Below are 22,087 nucleotides of genomic sequence, written 5' to 3' on the forward strand. Positions count from 1 at the left end.
TTCATCTGCTATGTATTTACATTATACAGATTAAGTTTGAAGCACATCGGGTAAAAATAAAAGGGTGAGTTCAAAGCATTTTGAAAGTGACACACTTCCTGCTACCAGTTGGTGGCGCTATAACTTTGACTCACAATAGTCACATCCATGTGATCGTCCTCTTACAGCGAACACACTGCTGAAGTTTCATCAAGATCAGTTAATGTATGCTGAAGTTATAACACACTTCCTGTTTCACGTTTCTCGCCATAATTTCGTTTCCTCGCCATGGCCAAACCGTTCGAGATATAAAAAATCCCCTCGCAAACTTTCATCCTCAATGTCTTGACTTCACGCTGACCGAGTTTCGTCGAATTTGGATCAAAGCTCTAGGAGGAGTATATGACATTCCATTGCGAGCGTTTTACAAACAAACCTCAATAGCCGACTTCCTGTTGGGCTGGGGTAAAAAGTAAGAGTGTGAGGTATAGATGAAACGATGAGATCAACATGTGTACCGAGTTTCATATTATTACATACAAGCGTGTTTGATTTATGGACCAAGTGTTCGGACCCCGTTCCAGGGGGCGCTGACGAGCCGCCCTACCACGCCCGGGTACCAGCTTCAGCCCGGCTCTGATGGCCGCGGGTTCTGACCCGTGTGCAAAGTTTCAAGAGTTTTCGAGCACGTTAAGGGCCCCAAAAGTGCCCAAAAGGTAGTAAAATAATAATTATTATAATAATAATAATAGTAAAGAAAAATAATCCCAAGGAAAACAATAGGGCCTTCGCCCTTTCAGGGCTTGGGCCCTAATAATAATCCTAAGGAAAACAATAGGGCCTTCGCCCTTTCAGGGCTTGGGCCCTAACTAAAGAAGAATAATAATCCCAAGGAAAACAATAGGGCCTTCGCCCTTTCAGGGCTTGGGCCCTAAATATAGCTGCGAGCAGCGATGGCGGGCCCAAGCCGGAGGCACCGCAACCCCGGTTCCTTTAGTTACCTAAAGGCACCCGGGTGGCGGTGCCGAAGGCTTTGGCCCTTTCATGATTAAATGTTAAAACGGCTTGCCATACTCTGTCATTTCGACTAGTCACAATTATGTTACAGATATCTTAAATGATAATACAAACTATCCAAAGTGTAACGACTAGACAGAAAGACTTTGTTGATATCTACAATGTTAATTCCGGACAGGCAAACTTAGCTTTTAAATGTTAAAAGGGCTTGGATAATTGTATCCAACCACATATTTTAGCGGGGATTCTGAAAGGTACATTTAATATAGATCCCTGTCTTATTTGTTGGTTGATGAATTTCTTAACTAATAGGTCTCAACGAGTAAGAGTGAATGGTATGCTATCTGATGTTCTCCTTTCTTCCTCCGGCTCCCCTCAGGGCTGCGTCCTCTCCGCGATCCTATTTATTTTATACACAAACGCTTGCCAAAGCCGGCATACTGGGCGTCATATCATTAAGTTTGCCGACGACTCGGTAATAGTGTCATTGCTGACGCATAACGACCCTGAGCATGGTGCTATTTTAAATGATTTTACAGAGTGGTGTAAATCGTCTTTCATTAAGATTAATGAAACAAAAACTAAAGAAATGCTGATTGATTTTAGCACAAATTCTCACGCCGTCTCTTCTACTCTTATTAATGACCAAACTATAGAAGTGGTGAAACAATATAAATACCTAGGCATTATCATTGATGACAAACTCACTTTTGAGCCACAGGTTGACGCCATCTGTAAGAAATCACATCAACGTATGTTTTTTTATCGTAAACTTCGCAATTTTAATGTCGATAACACTTTTATGAGGATGTTTTATTGTTGCTTTATTGAATCTATCCTTTCTTTTGCTCTTGTGAGCTGGTTCGGGTCCATCACACTTAAAAATAGAAATAGGCTACAATATTTAGTGAAAGTGTGTGGCAAAATTTCCAATAACCATTTGTCCGATATAAAAGTCATATACGAGACAAGGACCCTCAAGAAGGCACAATCGATATTGGCCGACCCTAGTCACCCCTTGAACAGTTGTTTCATCTTATTGCCGTCGGGCCGCAGATTCAGTTTACCTAAATGCAAGACAAATAGACATAAAAATTCTTTTGTCCCTTCAGCTATAGGCCTTTGTAACAAGTCAATGTAAGTTGTATCCGTGTGTAGCATGTAATTGTTTAGGTGTTTTAAACTTTATTTTATTTATTACTGTTTGTACGGCTGCTGTTTGTATTTGTATTTATGTGTATGTGTTATGTCATATGCTGCGGCACAACAAATTACCCCTCGGGGTTAATAAAGACTCCTTGAACCTTGAACCTTGAACCATACAGGGACGTAGGCTCAGAGAGAGGCTCACCATATTCAGACCAAAATATCTGACTTCCTCTTGGTCCGAGCTAATGACTATGTATTAGAAAGTTGTACGGCTTGAGGAGTACAATGTATATACCGATTTTTGTAACTGTAGATTAAACTAACAACCCCACTTTTAAGTAAATATATGGTGCCTTTAGTGTTATTCTGCACGACGTGCAAAAACTTAACCCCCGCTTTTTTAAGTATATATATATACATATATATATATATAAAGAGGGTTATTCTGCACGACGTGCAAAAACTTAACCTCCGCATTAACTGTCGAAGAGAAGTGTGCAGAAGAGCTTGCATCAGTGAGGGCTTTGCAAAATATATATACATACAAACACACACACACACACATATAAATGAGGTTAGTGTTTTACAATATTAAGGAAAGCAAATGTATTGAAATATAGCACATTAATTTTAAATTCATTCAGCTTCAATTACCAATTTGTAGTTTACCAATTTATCTTACTTTTATTTAAAGCAAACTATACATTTAAAAGATTAGGGTTATATGCATATTTTGTCATTTAAAAAAATACAAAATTGTTATGCAAAAAGATAAGGACTTGCAGAAAAAATCTACAGTCAGCCACACACACACACACATAAACGCAGACACCAGCAACCCCCCCCCCCCTCCCTCTTCCCCATACAGACACTGATAGAGACAAGATACACATCCAAACTGCAATATCTGACTTTCTTTTGGTCTGAGCTTCTTACTGTTAATTAGAAAGTTGATCGGCTTGACAAGAACAATATACGTGGCATGTTTTGTAACTGTAGGTAAAACGAGCAAAGTTAACACATTTTATGTGTCCTTTTTTAGTCATAAAATTATTTTCCTCGCCACGGCCAAACCGTTCGAGATATCAAAAATCCGTCCGGAATTGAGCATCCTCAATGTCTTGTCTTCATGCACACCGAGTATGGTGGTGATTGGTAAAGACATGCGTTGTAATTTGATGTATTTCTCCTAGGAGATTTATTCAAACAACACATAAATCCCAACTTCCATTTGAACTGTCTTAAAACTTAGAGCAGAGATGGGCGCAGGTCACGCAAGTCTCAAGTAAGTCTCAAGTCTTAACCGTCAAGTCTCAAGTAAGTCCCAAGTATTTTTTTTGGGGGGGGGGCAAGTCAAGTCAAGTCACAGGCTATGTCAAGTCAAGTCAAGTCTTGTAGTAGGTTAAGTCAAGTGCAAGTCAAGTCACCTTATTATTTTAATTTTACATGCAGAATCTGATCTTAATAAAATGAAAAGACAAGATAAGTATTTGCCAGTAAATTACAATAATTTGCATTGTAAATACTCATGTTCAGTAAAATACACCATGGAATCAAACAAAATTGTAACTTCATAAAATTATTTATTTTTCACTTCTGCCAACAGTGTGTTTGAAATGTTTTAAATTTTCAACATTGAGTCCATAAAACAAATAACAGCTTAACATCCTACAGACTCTCTGAACACCTTCCTCTCTCTCAAACACAGTTTACAAACAATATTAAACTTTGTTACATTTCTCCTCTCTCTCTCTCTCTCTCTCTCTCTCTCTCTCTCTCTCTCTCTCTCTCTCTCTCTCTCACACACACAGTGGCGGTTCTAGACCATTTCAACTGGGGGGGCCAAGCTGGGGCCAGTTGTACTGTTAGAGGGGCCAGTTACATTTAGACCTTATCATTTTCTGCACTGCACTGAATGCACAAATAAGCAAAATACCATGTTTATAATTATCCAACAATTTGCATTTCCATTATATTTTTACATTTGCATTACATATATCAGTCTGTATTTGAATTTCCATTTTATTTTTTTACATTGAATATACAGTATGTATATATATATATATTTTATCCTCTAAACTGGCCTTTTTAGGGGGCTTTCCTCTCAGGGTGAATGAGCTTTTTTATAATTGTTTTTTTCCTGACATCTTTGAAAGACAGAAGCAATAATTAATGCATCCTTGGCCAGGATATAATTATAAAATATGACATGATTTTAAAAGTGACCTATAATATCGACTATGCAATACACTTTAATTTATCTAGTGCTAATAAAATTATTAAGCCTATTTGGAGAGAGAGATGTTTTAAAATCGACTATGCATTACACTTTAATTTATCTAGTGCTAATAAAATTATTAAGCCTATTTGGAGAGAGAGATGTTTATAATGTGACAATATGTCAGTCATCGTGATTCGTGTAATAAGATGACTAGGCCTAAACTACTTGTTCTGAGCAGGTGTTGTCAGTGAACAGGCTGTAAAACTGTTGTCTAAGTTACAGACTGATACTAATTAAATGGGAAACGAATCGATTACCTAACGTAACCTCGGTTCTCTCTAGATGAGGGAACGAGCATTGCGTAAGCTAGCTTACGCTACGGGAAAGATGCATCTTACATCAGTCAAGTTGTCATAGTTTTTGTCAAACAAGTTGTGAATTTGTTGTAACATTAAAACAGGAGATCATGACTTACTCCGTGCTCTAAGTGATGTTCGGAGCTCTAGTGATTAGTTTCATCTGTGGGACGGGTGAAGAAACTTTCGGAAGATGTAACAGAATCATATGAACAATTCCAGGATATGCTTTTTTTCATTGGTTGTTGCGTTAAATTTTACCCAGATACAATAGTGCCCTTTTCTGATTGGCTATTAAGTAGCACTTCTCTTTTTTTGATTGGCTGATGCGTAGCAGGGTCGACTGCTGAACTCCAGGCGAGACGCGCTTGATTCTCACGTGAGAGCGGCGCGGCCAGAGAAATTGCGTATATTAAATATATTATTAATAGTTTTTCCGCATGAGAAATACAATGTGTGACGGGAGTGTGAGACAAAAGACTGAAACGAGTGACTGTCATGCTCAATGCGTGACACACTATAAAAAAAATATTTCACACTGACTCCACATTTAGGGGGGCCACAAGGGGGTCCAAGCTTGTTGTCGCAGGGGCACTGCCCCCCCCAGGCCCCCGCCTAGAACCGCCACTGCTCACACACACACACACACACACACTTTCTCTCTCTCTCAAGAAGCAAAAACATGACTGCTAAAGGTTGTATCAGCGATGGCGGGGTAACATCACTTAACATCACGAGTGATATTCCCTTAGGCCACGCCCCCTTGTCTCCCCAAAGTATTATAAGCAATCATGCGCATCCCGTGTGCAGAATGATGCACTTGAAGCAACACCAAGTCACAGCACGCAACGCTTCACATTGAAAAGAACATAGCGAAGGGATGGTATCTATAATCTATGCTTAGTAGGGCTGCACGATTTGGGAAAATGTCATATTGCCATTATTGAGCCAATATTGCAATTGCGATTTGCGACTCCGATATAATAAAATGGTTTCATGAGTCCAACTTGCTTGGTTCTAAAGTAAAATGCACACACAGATTAATGTTTATTTCTCAACTCAAACTAAAAACAACAACAACAACAATAAATGATTGATAACACCTATAATGATCAATAAACCATCAACCAAACCAACATTACAGTGATTCCATCAATTGAAAGCCATCAACTTTTTAAAAAATTATTAGGCTTAAAAAAAAATATATAACAGCTTTTAAATTAAGTGAACTTCAAACAATCCCCACATAAACCCATAATAAAAAACATATTTACCTGTGCCCTTCCTGTCTTAACAGGTACAGAAATTGAATAAAGTTATCAAACAGTCTGCGCTGCCTGAATCATAAATTATATATATATAATAATCCTTATTAAAGCTACAAAAGTTCTTTACTCAAGATCAGTGAGTAATTTTCTAATTTCCCTTTGTTCTTTTAACTTTACTGAAAGAACGCTTTATTCGCTGCTGGCCCTTTAAGAGCACCCGTTGCCGAGACGCGGATCTCACACGCGCCTCATAGCACAACCCTTTAATCCATAGACTTTTCTTATGTTATGAAGATACTAGACAAAACCACATTTTGGCATAATTGTGTGTGCTATTGTTCGTTCAAGCTCGAAAGAGAACTGTTTATTCTGGGCTGGCACACGGTCAGTGCATGCGCATTATGCGAGTCTCATCTATTCTAATCTAGGGCACTCACAGGCAGCTTTTCACTTCTTGTCGTGCAAAATGCGAAAAGGCATTTGAACCAATAAGAGGGGGATCTTGTAACACTAGTCAAAGGATGACAAAAAAGAAGAGATGCTGCGCTAATAGCCCTACTTTGTTTATTTCATATAAAATCGCGGCATTTTGCGTTATAATTGCATAGGTTTGAGATCGCTATTACGACTGCGATATAATTAATCGTGCAGCACTAATGCTTAGTGTATTCTAAAGGGCAATAAACTCCACTCCAGCAAGATAGTCATTTTATGCAAATCATAGACCTTTATGCCTTATCTACAAATAAAGTATAATATTGGGAACATTGATCTTGAAGAGAGTGTCGTCGTGTTACTGTCGCAACCGAACGCGACGCGCTAATGCTGATGCATGGAGAATGACTGAGGCGAGATGACTTTCCGTTAACTTTAACTTAGAGACTAAAATATTAATTTTACCACACATTAAGCTATTGAATGACTTTAGAAGTCTTGGAATATAGTGTGAAAACTTGATTGTGCTTTACAGTTTTTTATGCCTTTAGTGGGGCTTAACAAAATAACACAATATGCAGAATGTCGGACGTCACTTATAGGCTAAACTGTTTTTATAGATAAAACTATTTACATTCGGCAGTCATGAAAACAAATCTCAGATAACGGTTGACTAGGTAACAATGTGTAATTTTGCGCCGGAGTTCTCCTTTAACTTACATTAGCTAGCTAACTACGAACGAGCTAACCAGATAACATTAACAAATTGACAAGCACTTACTGGGCAGAATGACGGACGAAATTGGAGGTTGTCATCTGACTGTCCGCGATCTTAACGTTGCATGTCTTGCAAAGCGCTGTTCTTTTGCCATCTTGTTGTAAGAAATTCTTAAATCCGAAAGCGACCCTCAGTATCCCTCCGGCTGACATGTTGATGTGATCTGATGTAAGTGGGCGTGGTGTGCGTAAGGTATGAGAGGGCATGACTGATGATCTCTGATCCAGTCATGACAGCGCTATTCTCAGCCTGCGCTCCAGCTGGATCAACTTTATTTTTTTTACATAATTTATATATTTTATATTCAAACTGAAAACATGATGTGATTAACACTCAAGTCATATTATTACATGCAAGTGTGTTTGATTTATGGACCAAATTTTCAGATCAAGTTTATGGACCAAGTTAATTTAATTAATAAACTAATTATATAAAACTATTAATGCACTACAATTAAACTGGTTATATGCCTTTACTTATTAAAAATAAAAAACTTATTTAAAAAAATACCAGGCTTAAGGCATTTATTTTTTATGCAGGCCATACACACAGGAGTGAAATGGTTAAGACCCCTCCCCCTACAAACACACACACATACACAGACAGGCAAAGACAGCAGGCTCAGATTGAGCAAGACCACATTCAAACAAACATATCTGACTTTCTGTGGGTCCTAGCTAATGAGTGTCAATTAGAAAGTTGTCCGGCTCGAGGAGTACAATATACATACCGATTTTTGTAACTGTAGATAAAACTAACAACCCCACTTTTGTCAAAAGGTGGCGCTACTGAGCCCTCACCACGCCCGTTTCTGAAACTTTGCACGTGTCTACTGGCTAATAAATGTGATGTGTCTGTCGAGTTTCATGCAATTTCAAGCATGCTAAGGGTCTCAAAAGCATCCTAAAAGAATGGTAACGTTTGATGCGTCGCCACGGCAACAGTTTCAAAGATATCAAGAATCCATTCACAGGTCTACATCTGCTGTATGTTTACATTATACAGATGACGTTTGAAGCAAATCGGGTAAAAATAAAAGGGTGATATCAAAGCATTTTGAAAGTGACACACTTCCTGCTGCCAGTTGGTGGCGCTATAACTTTGACTCACAATAGTCACATCCATGTGATCGTCCTCTTACAGCGAACACACTGCTGAAGTTTCATCAAGATCAGTTAATGTATGCTGAAGTTATAACACACTTCCTGGTTCACGTTTCTCGTCATGATTTCGTTTCCTCGCCACGGCCAAACCGTTCGAGATATCAAAAATCCCCTCGCAAACTTTCATCCTCAATGTCTTGACTTCATGCTGACCGAGTTTTGTCGAATTTGGATCAAAGCTCTAGGAGGAGTATTTAACATTCCATTGCGAGCGTTTTACAAACAAACCTCAATAGCCGACTTCCTGTTGGGCTGGGGTAAAAAGTAAAAGCGCGAGGTATAGATGAAACTATGAGATCAACATGTGCACCGAGTTTCATATTATTATATACAAACGTGTTTGAGTTATGGACCAAGTGTTCGGACCCCGTTCCAGGGGGCGCTGACGAGCCGCCCTGCCACGCCCGGGTACCAGCTTCAGCCCGGCTCTGATGGCCGCGGGTTCTGACCCATGTGCAAAGTTTCAAGAGTTTTCGAGCACGTTAAGGGCCCCAAAAATGCCCAAAAGGTTACAAAATAATAATAAATATAGCTGCGAGCAGCGATTGCGGGCCCAAGCCGGTGGCACCGCAACCCCGGTTCCTTAGTTACCTAAAAGCACCAGGGTGGCCATGCCACTGGCTTTGGCCCGTCATCGCGGATCACAGCTATATATATATATATATACATATATATATGAAGCCGGTGGCACCGCCACCCTGGTGCCTTTAGGTTTATTGTGCACGACATGCAAAATGTAACCCTGCTTTGACTGATGCAAGCTCTACAGCACAGTTTATAGTAAGAAAGAATATAGTAAGAAAGAAAAGTAAGCTGTTACTCTGAGATGGTTTGGGAAACAAACATTCATCATGTCGCATTGGTTTTAGTTACTTGTCCTCGAACAGAGCCCTAATCTGTTTATATTTCAGTTACACATTCTACATTGATTAAAAAAGAAAAATCAAATGTGTTTTTAATTCATACAGAAATAAAATATTTATAATTCAGCTGAGAATAAAGTTAGTTCAAATTTTAAGAAAAACAAATATATGATCTGAAATATAGCACATTCATTTTTAAATTCATTCAGGTTCAATTACCAAAAATACAATCTTAATTTAATTTAAAGCAAATAATAAATCTAAAATATATGGGTTATATGCATATTTTGTAAAAAAAGAAAAAAGAAAGAAAGATATATATCCAAAAACACAAGGCCTTAAACTTTAACAAGGGTGCAACTCTTATCACTACAACAAACATAGTCACACACACAAGTCAAGTCACTTACATTTTAGATGCAATATTGACTTTTTAGATGCAATATTGACTTTTTTCTGTTTCAGCAGAGAAAATAGTTAAACAAAGATCACAGCGACCTCAAAGCAATGTGTTTTCTCATTACTGAGACCCCGTTTACACCTGGTATTAAAATGTGATCTGTATCCAGATAAGTTATCCGGATAATAAAAAACGCATGTTAATGCAAGGTGTAAACGCGTTGTGATCGGATCGCGATCGGATCTGCCTGACCACATCTGGAGGTAGTCTGGCTCGCATTGTGTCCGGATCTTTACTAGGTGTAAACGCAATCTGGTTGTTGAAACCACATATGTATATTTTACTCCTCCCAAAAATGCTAAAAAATAAACGAGTGAGAGCGTGTTATATAGGCTATATGTCATGTTATAGCCAAGTCAGATGCGACACGCGACACGCATCACCGCAGATGAGCAGCTGAGCGTCTATTCAACGTGCAAACATCGCAAATAAAAGTGAAAGTAAGTCACAGACGCAGTTAACATATCTTCAAGTAAAGAAACGAAATTATCTTACCAGGCCTGTTGCCACTCTCTCTTATTGATGTCTCTGATTTGGAAATTAGCTGATGATCAATAAAATGCCGCTCAGATCTGTTGCTTTTGGTGGCGTGCAATCCAATAAATTTGCATATAACGCAGGAGGTGAAGATCGGATTTATATCCGTTTTGCAAAAACACATTTATGTGGCCAGGTGTAAATGGAATCAGTACTTATTATCCGGATAACTTATCTGGATACAGATCGCATTTTAATACCAGGTGTAAACGGGGTCTCAGCATTTTGAATCCATGACTCGTTCATTAAGACGGTCATCTGGCGACACCTTATGGTGATTTAGGGTTATGTTTAAAAGTATCGTTCTTTACAGCGATTTTTAATTGACTCCTGTTAAACCAATCTCGTAACATTATTGTGTAACCGATTTAATTTGATTAGCCTTACCTAGGGTAACAGCCCTATAGTGTCTTATTATTCTAAATTATTGAATTTATTGATCAAATTTACTAATGGAAAATGAAGCATACATTTATTAAGACTAGGCTGCCCTGCAGATTAGGCTACAATATGCAGATTTAAATATACCATTTATCAAATAATCTGTTTATTTTTAGGTTACACATTACATTGTTTAAAAAATAAAAATCAAATGTGACCCGCTCTGGCGAAATGAGTTGGAAGTTGCAACCTTCCATTTTAAGATATGGGCCGATTATGTGGAAAAACCATGAAATAAAAAAAATAAAAAAAAAATAAAAAAAAATATATATATATATATATATATATATATATATATATATATATATATATATATATATATATATATTTGCTAATTTCAAAGAACAGACATTCAAAAATAATCTCACAGGGTTTCGTAGTCGAGATAATTGAGTAAAGGTATTTAAATAACGATTAAAGTTGTCAAAGCTTTAAATTCGCTGAAATAAACATTGCTCTTCTCAACTCCCCTCGTCACCTCTGAGCATTTCCCGGGTATCCCCTGAAACGTTGAACTCACTGGAGGCTTCTAACCTAAACTGCGTGAGTATATTTATCTGCAAGAAGAATATAGCCTATGTAAGGCTGTAACGATCGCGACACTCAGATCCACGAACCTGTGTCGCGGTGTGAGAAGACAGAATCACGACACCGACACGTCCCTTCAACTCCCGAAGTTATCCTTCACGCCCAGACCCAATGCTAGACAACATCTTTAAATTACTATTAGTATTATTTGAAGTTAACATTATAAAATACGTAGACTTACACCACAAAACTTAAATTATTACTAAATTTTTTAAAATTGGGCAATTTCAGCATTATGGAGGAGATCCAATTCCCAGATAATTAAATAGTTTAATAAATTGGCCTATGTGAACCACACTGCACAAACCAAAAGTAATACTCACCGGATGAAGAAGGGTTGACTCTCTCCAGAACATAAAATCTTTATTTTATTTTCCGTGTTCGCATTTATGAGGAAAAACAATCCGAACGTGACCGTTCTCTGGAAGCAGCACTAAAACTTTCACATAGCTTAAACATGCAAGCACAAAGCCTTTCTTTAAAGTAAATTTCGTTTTAAAATAATTATCTTAATTTAAATCAATGTTTCATCAACCAATTACTAGGATTTAATAATAAGAAATAAATTGCAGACAATAGGCTAGGCCTAATCACGACGCGGAGACGAAGTCTCATGAACCGAAAGTCAGCGTATAAGGTATCCTCACAGACATATATATTGAAATGTCTACTTTTAAAGACAACCATTCAAAATGAAAGAAAACAGACTGCTCTCTGCTTATGTGGGCTAAAACTGAATTTCTCTCTGACTCCTCTTCAATCTTTCTGATTTTAGAACATTTTTGTAAAAGTGACTTTTTAATTATTTATTTCAAAAAAATTAAAAATAAGTTGAGTTTCAGCCTCGTTAAATTGCATTTATATGTTAATCTATTTGGTCAAATTAAGCTATATAAAATAAATAGTTTATCCCTTAAAATGCTATGGATTTTGAAAGATAGGGCCTATCAAAAAAAAAAAAAAAAAAAAAAAAAAAACGGGCAAAAAAACTTTAAAAGCGATTTTCTTAGGTTTTCAATTGGAAAAAAAGGGCAGACGACCAGAATTCAAATCTGTATATCTTTACAACCATTCAAGGTATGACCAAGGTATCATTTGAAAGCGTACAGTGTCCTCTTTCCATTAATATCAAAATCTCAATTTTTAAATTTGGGTCACTGTGACTAATTTTGCTGGATCAGGTCGGTCACAAATGTGTTTTTTATTGTAGTATTATTTTATACAGAAATACATTATAATTATATATAATATACAAAATATAACCGTGGGCGCGATTAAACAGTGTTACAATAAAACTCAACATTGTGTTTTTTAAAAATAAATTCAAATAATACAAATCCCGAAATTGCGCTAATTTTAAAATTAAACTAAAACTCATGGCTGCACAAGCATTCATAACTGTGCGCGCCATCAGCGAGGAACCAGCAGAACAGAGTGAACGTTCATTCTGTTTAGTTCAATCCTACTTAATAGGAATTTATTTAAAATGCTTGCTCTACTCCACAACATTAATGTCTTGTGCGGATATCTGTATTTTGACTTTCGGTTTTAAGTAAGCGATTTAAAAGTTCCCGAGTCCCAGCGGAGTCACACGTTGATTAACCGGTGGGAATATACACAATAGGCCTAACTGATATTGAACACAAGAGGGCAGTATAGCACTACGTATGACTCAGATTATTTTTTCTTCTTCTGAATTTTACAACCTGGCTGTTTTTGAACGTAAACATAATTCTTAAATGAAAAAAGGGAAAAACTGCTTTAATTATAATATTTGTATAATTTAATTTAGAAACAAATGATGTATAATTACATTTTTAGAAGATATGAGGCTTTTAGTGTTTACTTTTTTGACATTACTTTAATCTTTTGCCAAAGTTGCACATGCCTACTGGCTAATAAATGTGATGTATCTGTCGAGCTATCTGTATCTATCTGTTTCAAGCAATTTCAAGCATGCTAAGAGTCCCAAAAGTATCAAAAAAGAATGTTAAAGTTTGATTTGTTGCCATAGCAACAGTATCAAAGATATCAAGAATCCATTCACAGGTCTACATCTGCTGTATTTTTACATTATACAGATGAAGTTTGAAGCAAATCGGTTAAAAATAAGAGGGTGATATCAAAGCATTTTGAAAGTGACACACTTCCTGCTGCCAGTTGGTGGCGCTATAACTTTGACTCACAATAGTCACATCCATGTAATCAGCCTCTTACAGTGAACACACTGCTGAAGTTTCATCAAGATCAGTTAATGTATGCTGAAGTTATAACACACTTCCTGTTTCACGTTTCTCGCCATAATTTTGTTTCCTCGCCACGGCCAAACCGTTCGAGATATCAAAAATCCCCTCGCAAACTTTCATCCTCAATGCCTTGACTTCATGCTGACCGAGTTTCGTGCCGTGTGTTTGAATTCTCTAGGAGGAGTATTGCACATTCCACTGCGAGCGTTTTACAAACAAACCTCAATAGCCGACTTCCTGTTTGGCTGGGGTAAAAAGTAAGAGCGTGAGGTATAGATGAAACGATGAGATCAACATGTGTACCGAGTTTCATATTATTACATGCAAGCGTGTTTGATTTATGGACCAAGTGTTCGGACCCCGTTCCAGGGGGCGCTGTCTAGCCCCCCTGCCACACCCAGGTACCATCTTCAGCCCGGCTCTGATGGCTGTGGGATCTGACCTGTGTGCAAAGTTTCAAGAGTTTTCAAACCCGTTAAGGGCCCAAAAAGCCGCTAAGAGTCTCAAAATCATAAAAAAAAAGAATTTTAAAGTTTGATGCGTTGCCACGGCAACAGTATCAAAGATATCAAGAATCCATTCACAGGTCTTCATCTGCTATGTATTTACATTATACAGATTAAGTTTGAAGCACATCGGGTAAAAATAAAAGGGTGAGTTCAAAGCATTTTGAAAGTGACACACTTCCTGCTACCAGTTGGTGGCGCTATAACTTTGACTCACAATAGTCACATCCATGTTATCGTCCTCTTACAGCAAACACACTGCTGAAGTTTCATCAAGATCAGTTAATGTATGCTGAAGTTATAACACACTTCCTGTTTCACGTTTCTCGCCATAATTTCGTTTCCTCGCCATGGCCAAACCGTTCGAGATATCAAAAATCCCCTCGCAAACTTTCATCGTCAATGCCTTGACTTCATGCTGACCGAGTTTCGTGCCGTGTGTTTGAATTCTCTAGGAGTAGTACTTCAAATTCCATTGCGAGTGTTTTATGAACAACCCTAAATAACCGACTTCCTGTTGGGCTGGGGTAAAAAGTAATAGTATGAGGTATATATGAACGATGAGATCAACATGTGTACCGAGTTTCATATTATTACATACAAGCGTATTTGAGTTATGGACCAAGTTTTCGGACCCCGTTCCAGGGGGCGCTGTCTAGTCCCCCTGCCACGCCCGGGTACCATCTTCAGCCAGGCCCTGATGGCCGCGGGTTCTGACCCGTGTGCTAAGTTTCAAGAGTTTTTGAGCATGTTTAGGGCCCCAAAAGTGCCCGAATAGTCGTATAAATAATAATAATAATAATAATAATAATAATAATAATCCTAAGGAAAACAATAGGGCCTTCGCCCTTTCAGGGCTTGGGCCCTAATAAATAATCCTAAGGAAAACAATAGGGCCTTCGCCCTTTCAGGGCTTGGGCCCTAAATATAGCTGCGAGCAGCGATGGCGGGCCCAAGCCGGTGGCACCGCAACCCCGGCTACTTTAGTTACCTAAAGGCACCGGGGTGGCGGTGCCGAAGGCTTTGGCCCTTTCATGATTAAATGTTAAAATGGCTTGCCATAGTCTGTCATTTTGACTAGTCACAATTATGTTACAGATATCTTAAATGATAATACAAACTATCCAAAATGTAATTACGACTAGACAGAAAGACATTGTTGATATCTACAATGTTAATTTCCGGATAGGCAAACTTAGCTTTTAAATGTTAAAAGGGCTTGCCATACACGGACGTAGGCTCAGAGAGAGTCTCACCATATTCAAACCAAAATATCAGACTTCCTCTTGGTCTGAGCTAATGACTATGAATTAGAAAGTTGTCTGGCTTGAGGAGTACAATGTATATAACGATTTTTGTAACTGTAGATAAAAATAACAACCCCACTTTTGTCAAAAGGTGGCGCTATTTAGTCCCTGCACCATGCCCGTTTCTGAAACTTTGCACATGTCTACTGGCTAATAAATATGATGTGTCTGTTGAGTTTCATGCAATTTCAAGCATGCTAAGAGTCTCAAAAGCATCCTAAAATAATTTCAAAGTTTGAAGCTTTGCCACGGCAACAGTTTAAAAGATATCAAGAATCCATTCACAGGTCTACATCTACCGTATGTTTACATTATACAGATGAAGTTTTTCATCTGTTTTTCATCATTATACAGATGATGTTTTTCATCTGTTTACATTATACAGATGAAGTTTTTCATTCATATTATTACATGCAAGCGTGTTTGATTTATGGACCAAGTTTTCGGACCCCGTTCCAGGGGGCGCTGTCTAGCCCCCCTGCCACGCCTAGGTACCATCTTCAGCCCGGGCCTGATGGCTGTGGGATATGACCTGTGTGCAAAGTTTCAAGAGTTTTCAAACCCGTTAAGGGCCTCAAAAGCCATTAAGAGTCTCAAAATCATCAAAAAAAAGAATTTTAAAGTTTGATGCGTTGCCACGGCAACAGTATCAAAGATATCAAGAATCCATTCACAGGTCTTCATCTGCCATGTATTTACATTATACAGATGAAGTTTGAAGCAAATCGGGTAAAAATAAGAGGTTGATTTCAAAGCATTTTGAAAGTGACACACTTCCTGCTGCAAGTTGGTGGCGCTATAACTTTGACTCGAAATAGTCACATCCATGTGATCGGCCTCTTAAAGCGAACACACTGCTGAAGTTTCATCAAGATCAGTTAATGTATGCTGAAGTTATAACACACTTCCTGTTTTACGTTTCTCGCCATAATTTCGTTTCCTCGCCACGGCCAAACCGTTCGAGATATCAAAAATCCCCACACAAGCTTTCATACTCAATGTCTTGACTTCATGCTGACCGAGTTTTGTGCCATGTGTTTGAATTCTCTAGGAGGAGTATTTAAAATTCCATTGCGAGCGTTTTACAAACAAACCTCAATAGCTGACTTCCTGTTGGGCTGGGGTAAAAAGTAAGAGTGCGAGGTATAGATGAAACGATGAGATCTTCATGTGTACCGAGTTTCATATTATTACATGCAAGCGTGTTTGAGTTATGGACTGAGTGTTCGGACCCCGTTCCAGGGGGCGCTGACGAGCCCCCCTGCCACGCCCGGGTACCAGCTTCAGCCCGGCTCTGATGGCCGCGGGTTCTGACCCGTGTGCAAAGTTTCAAGAGTTTTTGAGCATGTTAAGGGCTCCAAAAGTGCCAAAAAGGTAGTAAAATAATAAGAAGAATAAATAATCCCAAGGAAAACAATAGGGCCTTCGCCCTTTCAGGGCTTGGGCCCTAATAATCGGAAGGAAAACAATAGGGCCTTCGCCCTTTCAGGGCTTGGGCCCTAATAATAATAATAATAGAAAAGAATAATTCTAAGGAAAACAATAGGGCCTTCGCCCTTTCAGGGCTTGGGCCCTAATAAGAATAAATAATCCCAAGGAAAACAATAGGGCCTTCGCCCTTTCAGGGCTTGGGCCCTAATAATCCCAAGGAAAACAATAGGGCCTTCGCCCTTTCAGGGCTTGGGCCCTAATAATAAATAATCCCAAGGAAAACAATAGGGCCTTCGCCCTTTCAGGGCTTGGGCCCTAAAAACAATAGGGCCTTCACCCTTTCAGGGCTTGGGCCCTTATTAAAGCTGCAAGCAGCGATGGGCGGGCCCTCGCACCTGTAGCACGTCGGGGTCTGAGGCGGCCGCATTGCATTTTCTGCAGCTCAGCCAGTGCGGCTGTGCATTTGCTACGCTGCTTCGTTAAAGGTCACTTCCTGTTGCCAGCAGGTGGTGCTATGACTGTGGGTGAATGTCGGCATGTAGATTTGTTCAGGGCGGGACTCTTGTCAAAGGTGTTAAATTTCATGCATATCAGGGCTTTTACAGCCAAGTTACTACAGCTTCCTGTTTCATGGCGAATCATCAACGCCACGGACACGTCCATCGACGAAAACCCGCAGAGAGCACAACTTTACATTGTCAATGCCTTTAGAAGGCACAGCAGAAATGTTAAGTCGATCCGACTAAAGCCCTAGGAGGAGTTCGTTAAAGTACGTAATGAGTAAATCATCAAAAAATGGCGGTAAAATTCGAAATGGCCGACTTTCTGTTGAGTTTAGGGCATCGCGCCAAGAGACTTTTGTGTGCGTCTGGACATGGTAGATGTAGCACAGAAATTTCGTACCTGTCGGTCAAACATGTGGCGGGGGCTGCGTCTTTAAAGGTCACTTCCTCTCGCCACTAGGTGGCGCTATGAGTGTGGGTGAATGTCTGCATGTAGATTTGTTCAGGGTGGGACTCTTGTCAAATGTGTAAAATTTCGTGCAGATCTGGGCATTTACAGCCAAGTTACTACTACTTCCTGTTTCATGGCGAATCATCGACGCCACGGACACGCCCATCGACGAAAACGCGCAGATAGCACAACTTTACATCGTCAATGCCTTTAGAAGGCACGGAAGAAATTTGAAGTCGATCTGACTAAATCCCTAGGAGGAGTTCGTTAAAGTACGTAATGAGTAAATCATCCACAAATGGCGGTAAAATTAGAAATGGCCGACTTCCTGTTGAATTTAGGGCATCGCTCCAAGAGACTTTTCTGTGCGTGTGGACATGGTAGATGTACCACAGAAATTTTGTACATGTCGGTCAAAGGTGCGGCGGGGGCTGCTTTGTTAAAGGTCACTTCCTGTTGCCACTAGGTGGCGCTATGACTGAGGGTGAATGTCGGCATGTAGATTTGTTAAGGGCGGGACTCTTGTCATACGTGTTAAATTTCGTGCAGATCTGGGCATTTACTTCCAAGTTACTACTACTTCCTGTTTCATGGCGAATCAGACCGCCACGGACACGCCCATCGACGAAAATGCGCAGATAGCACAACTTTACATTGTCAATCCCTTTAGAAGGTACAGCAGAAATTTGAAGTTGATCCGACAAAATCCCTAGGAGGAGTTCGTTAAAGTACGGAGTGTGTAAATCGTCCCAAATAGGTCGCCAAATTCAAAATGGCAGACTTCCTGTCGAGTTTAGGGTATGGGTTCTCTAGGCTTTTTTGTGCGTCTTGAAATGATACACATCCCCACCAAATTTCGTGCATGTAGGTTGAAAGTGGACGAGGGGCTAATTTTTTCCAATTTTCTAGGTGGCGCTAGCGAGCCATTTTCCCCCGCCCATCCGCAAAACCCACAAAATACGAGATTTTTCACCAGTCCTGACACGCATGCCAAATTTGGTGACTTTTTGAGCATGTTGCGGCCCCGAAAATGGCGCTTACTTTGCAGAAAAAAAATAAAAAATAACCCTAACAGTTCAATAGGGTCCTCGCACTGTTAGTGCTCGGGCCCTAAAAATAACCCTAACAGTTTCAATAGGGTCCTCGCACTGTTAGTGCTCGGGCCCTAATAATCCTAACAGTTTCAATAGGGTCCTCGCACTGTTAGTGCTCGGCCCCTAATGAAGATAATAGACAGTCAAAAACTCAAGGAAGATGCAGGTACTGCAACGAAGAAGGACACTGGGTTCGTGATTGTAAGCTGAGTTTAAAACGTCAAAGTGATGATGAGGACAACCTGTTGAGGAGGTTTCAGCAGTTGACAGATAAACAAAAACAGACTCTGCTAAACGCTGTTGAGCCGCAGGGAAACTGAAGAGCCTCTCTCTGCAGCACCAACTTGTGACATCTCATCCGACAACTGATGGACTCCATGTGTATGCAAAAATGACAAATGAAGACACCACCCCAAAGGTAAAAGCATACACAGAAGTCTCAACAACTGAAGCCAAAGATGATGTCCAAGTAGAAGGTGCTGCTATACAAGCCGTAAAGGAGAGAGGTGCATACAGCGGCATTAAGACAACTTCAGCAAGTTTTGCCATGTAAACTGATTCAAGATGAAGCATCCAAAAAAACAAATGCCATCAGTGATGGAAGCTAAAACAAAACTACATAATGACAAGCAATACAGTAAGGATAACCTCAAGGAAATTGGACTATGCCCTTTTGAACATGTCACTGGCCGGCCCATGTCCAAAGAAAATCTAACATCTGACAGCCTTGCCCAAACTGAATGTCAGCCTGGTAGAACACAATGCCAAGAATCAATTTTCAGCATTAGAATCCAGGAGGGATAGCCTTCAGGATATCATGGTAACTGATTAAGCAGTTAAGGTGCAGAGAAAAGATGAGTGGACTGACGTGAGCCAATGGGATTTGAAACATCTGCCTAGAGATGAGGGATAGACGGCAGTAGTGTTTATCAGAGTCCAGATATGGCGGGACTAGGGTTTTTAGGCCCTAGCTTGTCGCCTGAGGACGAAGACATAAACATACAGCCACTGATAAACACGGTAGTGTCCTGCCAATATTAAATAGGGACAGTTTTTCAGGCAATTATGAATTATGTCTTTAAAATATTTTCCTTTTAAAATGAAAATAAATGCGCTATATAAATAAAGGTGACTTGACTTGACCATTAGGTCACTTGATGGAGTTTTTCGGTTCCTTGCCACTGTTGCCTTTGGCTTTCTCAGTTGGAGATATTCAAATTAATTAACCAATCACTAATACGATTGATCAGCTCTACCAAACGTGGATGTTTCTTCACTAAGAAACGAACAAAGTTATTATATTTTAATTGATACTGTGAAGCTGCTTTGATGCAATCTATATTGTGAAAAGCGCTATAAATATACTTGACTTATATTGAAAATGCTGATAATTGTTTGCTATACAATAACAGTGTTGCTGTAATCAACAAGGTAAGACTCTCTAAATGAGTTTGGTGATTCAGGTCAAGTGATTATTCTGTTAAAACAAAACCAACACCATCAGATCACCTTTTCTCTTTGTTTATCTGGCAGCCAAACAAAATCTAAAGTTATAAATGTAATGGTCAGGAGACCACTAAAGCTAGCACTGACCTCTATAATGGTGACTTAAAAATAGTGCTTCTGCTTGTTAACATCAGTTGTCTTTAAGAATGATCAATCATCACTCAATGAATCACTTAATTAGCTCATTAACTTTAATTTCAAAGTTGAAACAAAGGCAGTCTTCAAGTTTTAGTGAACTTCGATTTTCAAGGCAGTAGGTGAACTTGCATTTCCAAGTTAAACTAACATTGAATGTATGTGGATAAATGAATGACAAATAAAGCTTCAAAAAAAGTTATTTTTAAAAAATCATTTTAAAATTGATGTAATGCATATTTTTGAATCAGGAAAAAGAGTGTACAGTGCCTAAAACATTATTATTTAGTGGTTGTGTATTTCATTCATATTAATTTATATTTATTGCATTCTAGTGGCCTTAGAATCTTTAGCACCTTATTGTACTTCTAAAAGACAGAAAAATAACCATACAAGTATACAAGTCAAATCAAGCCACTTTTTATTATTATTATTTATTTATTTATTTACAATACTGGTTGTTTCAAAGCAGCGTTACAGTGAGAAAAAGAAATTAATGAAACAGATTGTTTTGGCTGTACAAGAAAGTCATTGTCCAGTTTAAGTAAGTTGTGCTGATTCATTTCCATTGTAAAAACCATTAGTAAATGCATCCAATATATTGTATACAATCAGTATTCATAATCTAGTTTCCAGCCATTTTAAGATACCGATACTCCTGACGAAGGTCGTGTGACCGAAACGTTGTGTGTGAATAAACTTCATTTTAAATTGCAAGTAACGATAGTGTGCGGGAGTTCCTTATTTGCTTAAAAGACTGGTCTTATTATCCAACGCACCTATCACCTGCAGGTGTGCGATGGAGTGTGGTTACTAAGATTTAAGATACCAAAATATAAAATAATATTTGACTGAAAATGAATTCAAACGCAATAGGTTTTATAGATACATACCATTAATTTATCAAATTATTTAAAAAGGAAATTATGCACACAAAATATGCACACTTCGTGCAATAACAAGTAGGCTATTTATCATAAAGTTCTTCAAATAAAACTTACAATAAAATCAGGAATATATTGCGGTTGTTCATAAATACCAGTTGTTATGTACAATGAGGACGTTGTCACCGGAAATATAATCACCAGTGTCGTCCTATAGTTGCTGTAGATCCTTACTTGTGTCCACAATTCGTGATAGGCTAAGTTATAGGCCTACTGATTCGCGACCTAGGAAGCTATGGAGCTGATTAACAAAACTGAGACACACGTAACAAACTGTGTTTGCTCACCATAATCATGCGTTCTATATCTTTGCAGTCTTCAGGTTTGGCTGGACGTATTGTAAACTTCATTTTGCACAAGTCAACTAGCGTTTTGTGATTTCCTGCAATACCTTTGACCAGTGACTAAAAAGCTGACTGTAGGTTTCATGCGTGCGTCCTATGGTTCGTCCACCAGAGAGCAGCGAGATGTGTGTAAAATGTGTTCAAGAGCGTCATATATCACAAATACTGCGCAGTCTGCAACCCATGTTCGAATCACATGCGTTGTCTTAATTTTCATACTTGATTTGATTTAATAAAATAAATAATACATTAGATAGATAGAACAATAGATAAATTAACAAATGTACTTTTGTTAATAGAACGTTTTGCTTACAACAGTGTAGATACAAAAAATATATTATGCAGTTTAAAAACATAGAAAAAAA

General features: G+C 38.7%; 1 protein-coding gene across 1 annotated transcript in view; it reads right to left on the reverse strand.

Annotated features, from left to right (window-relative positions):
* The window catches only part of sat2b (spermidine/spermine N1-acetyltransferase family member 2b), a 288,963-nt gene extending 267,112 nt beyond the window's left edge, over nt 1-21,851 (reverse strand). Inside the window, exon 1 of the mRNA XM_089129981.1 lies at nt 21,666-21,851. Coding sequence (XP_088986107.1) covers nt 21,666-21,728 — 63 coding nt within the window. The 5' untranslated portion in view covers nt 21,729-21,851. The remainder of the gene's footprint in view (nt 1-21,665) is intronic.
* Between the last annotated feature and the right edge of the window lie 236 nt (nt 21,852-22,087).

Source organism: Pimephales promelas, chromosome 4, assembly GCF_988280905.1.
Source record: "Pimephales promelas chromosome 4, fPimPro1.hap1.1, whole genome shotgun sequence".
Lineage (NCBI taxonomy): Eukaryota > Metazoa > Chordata > Actinopteri > Cypriniformes > Leuciscidae > Pimephales > Pimephales promelas.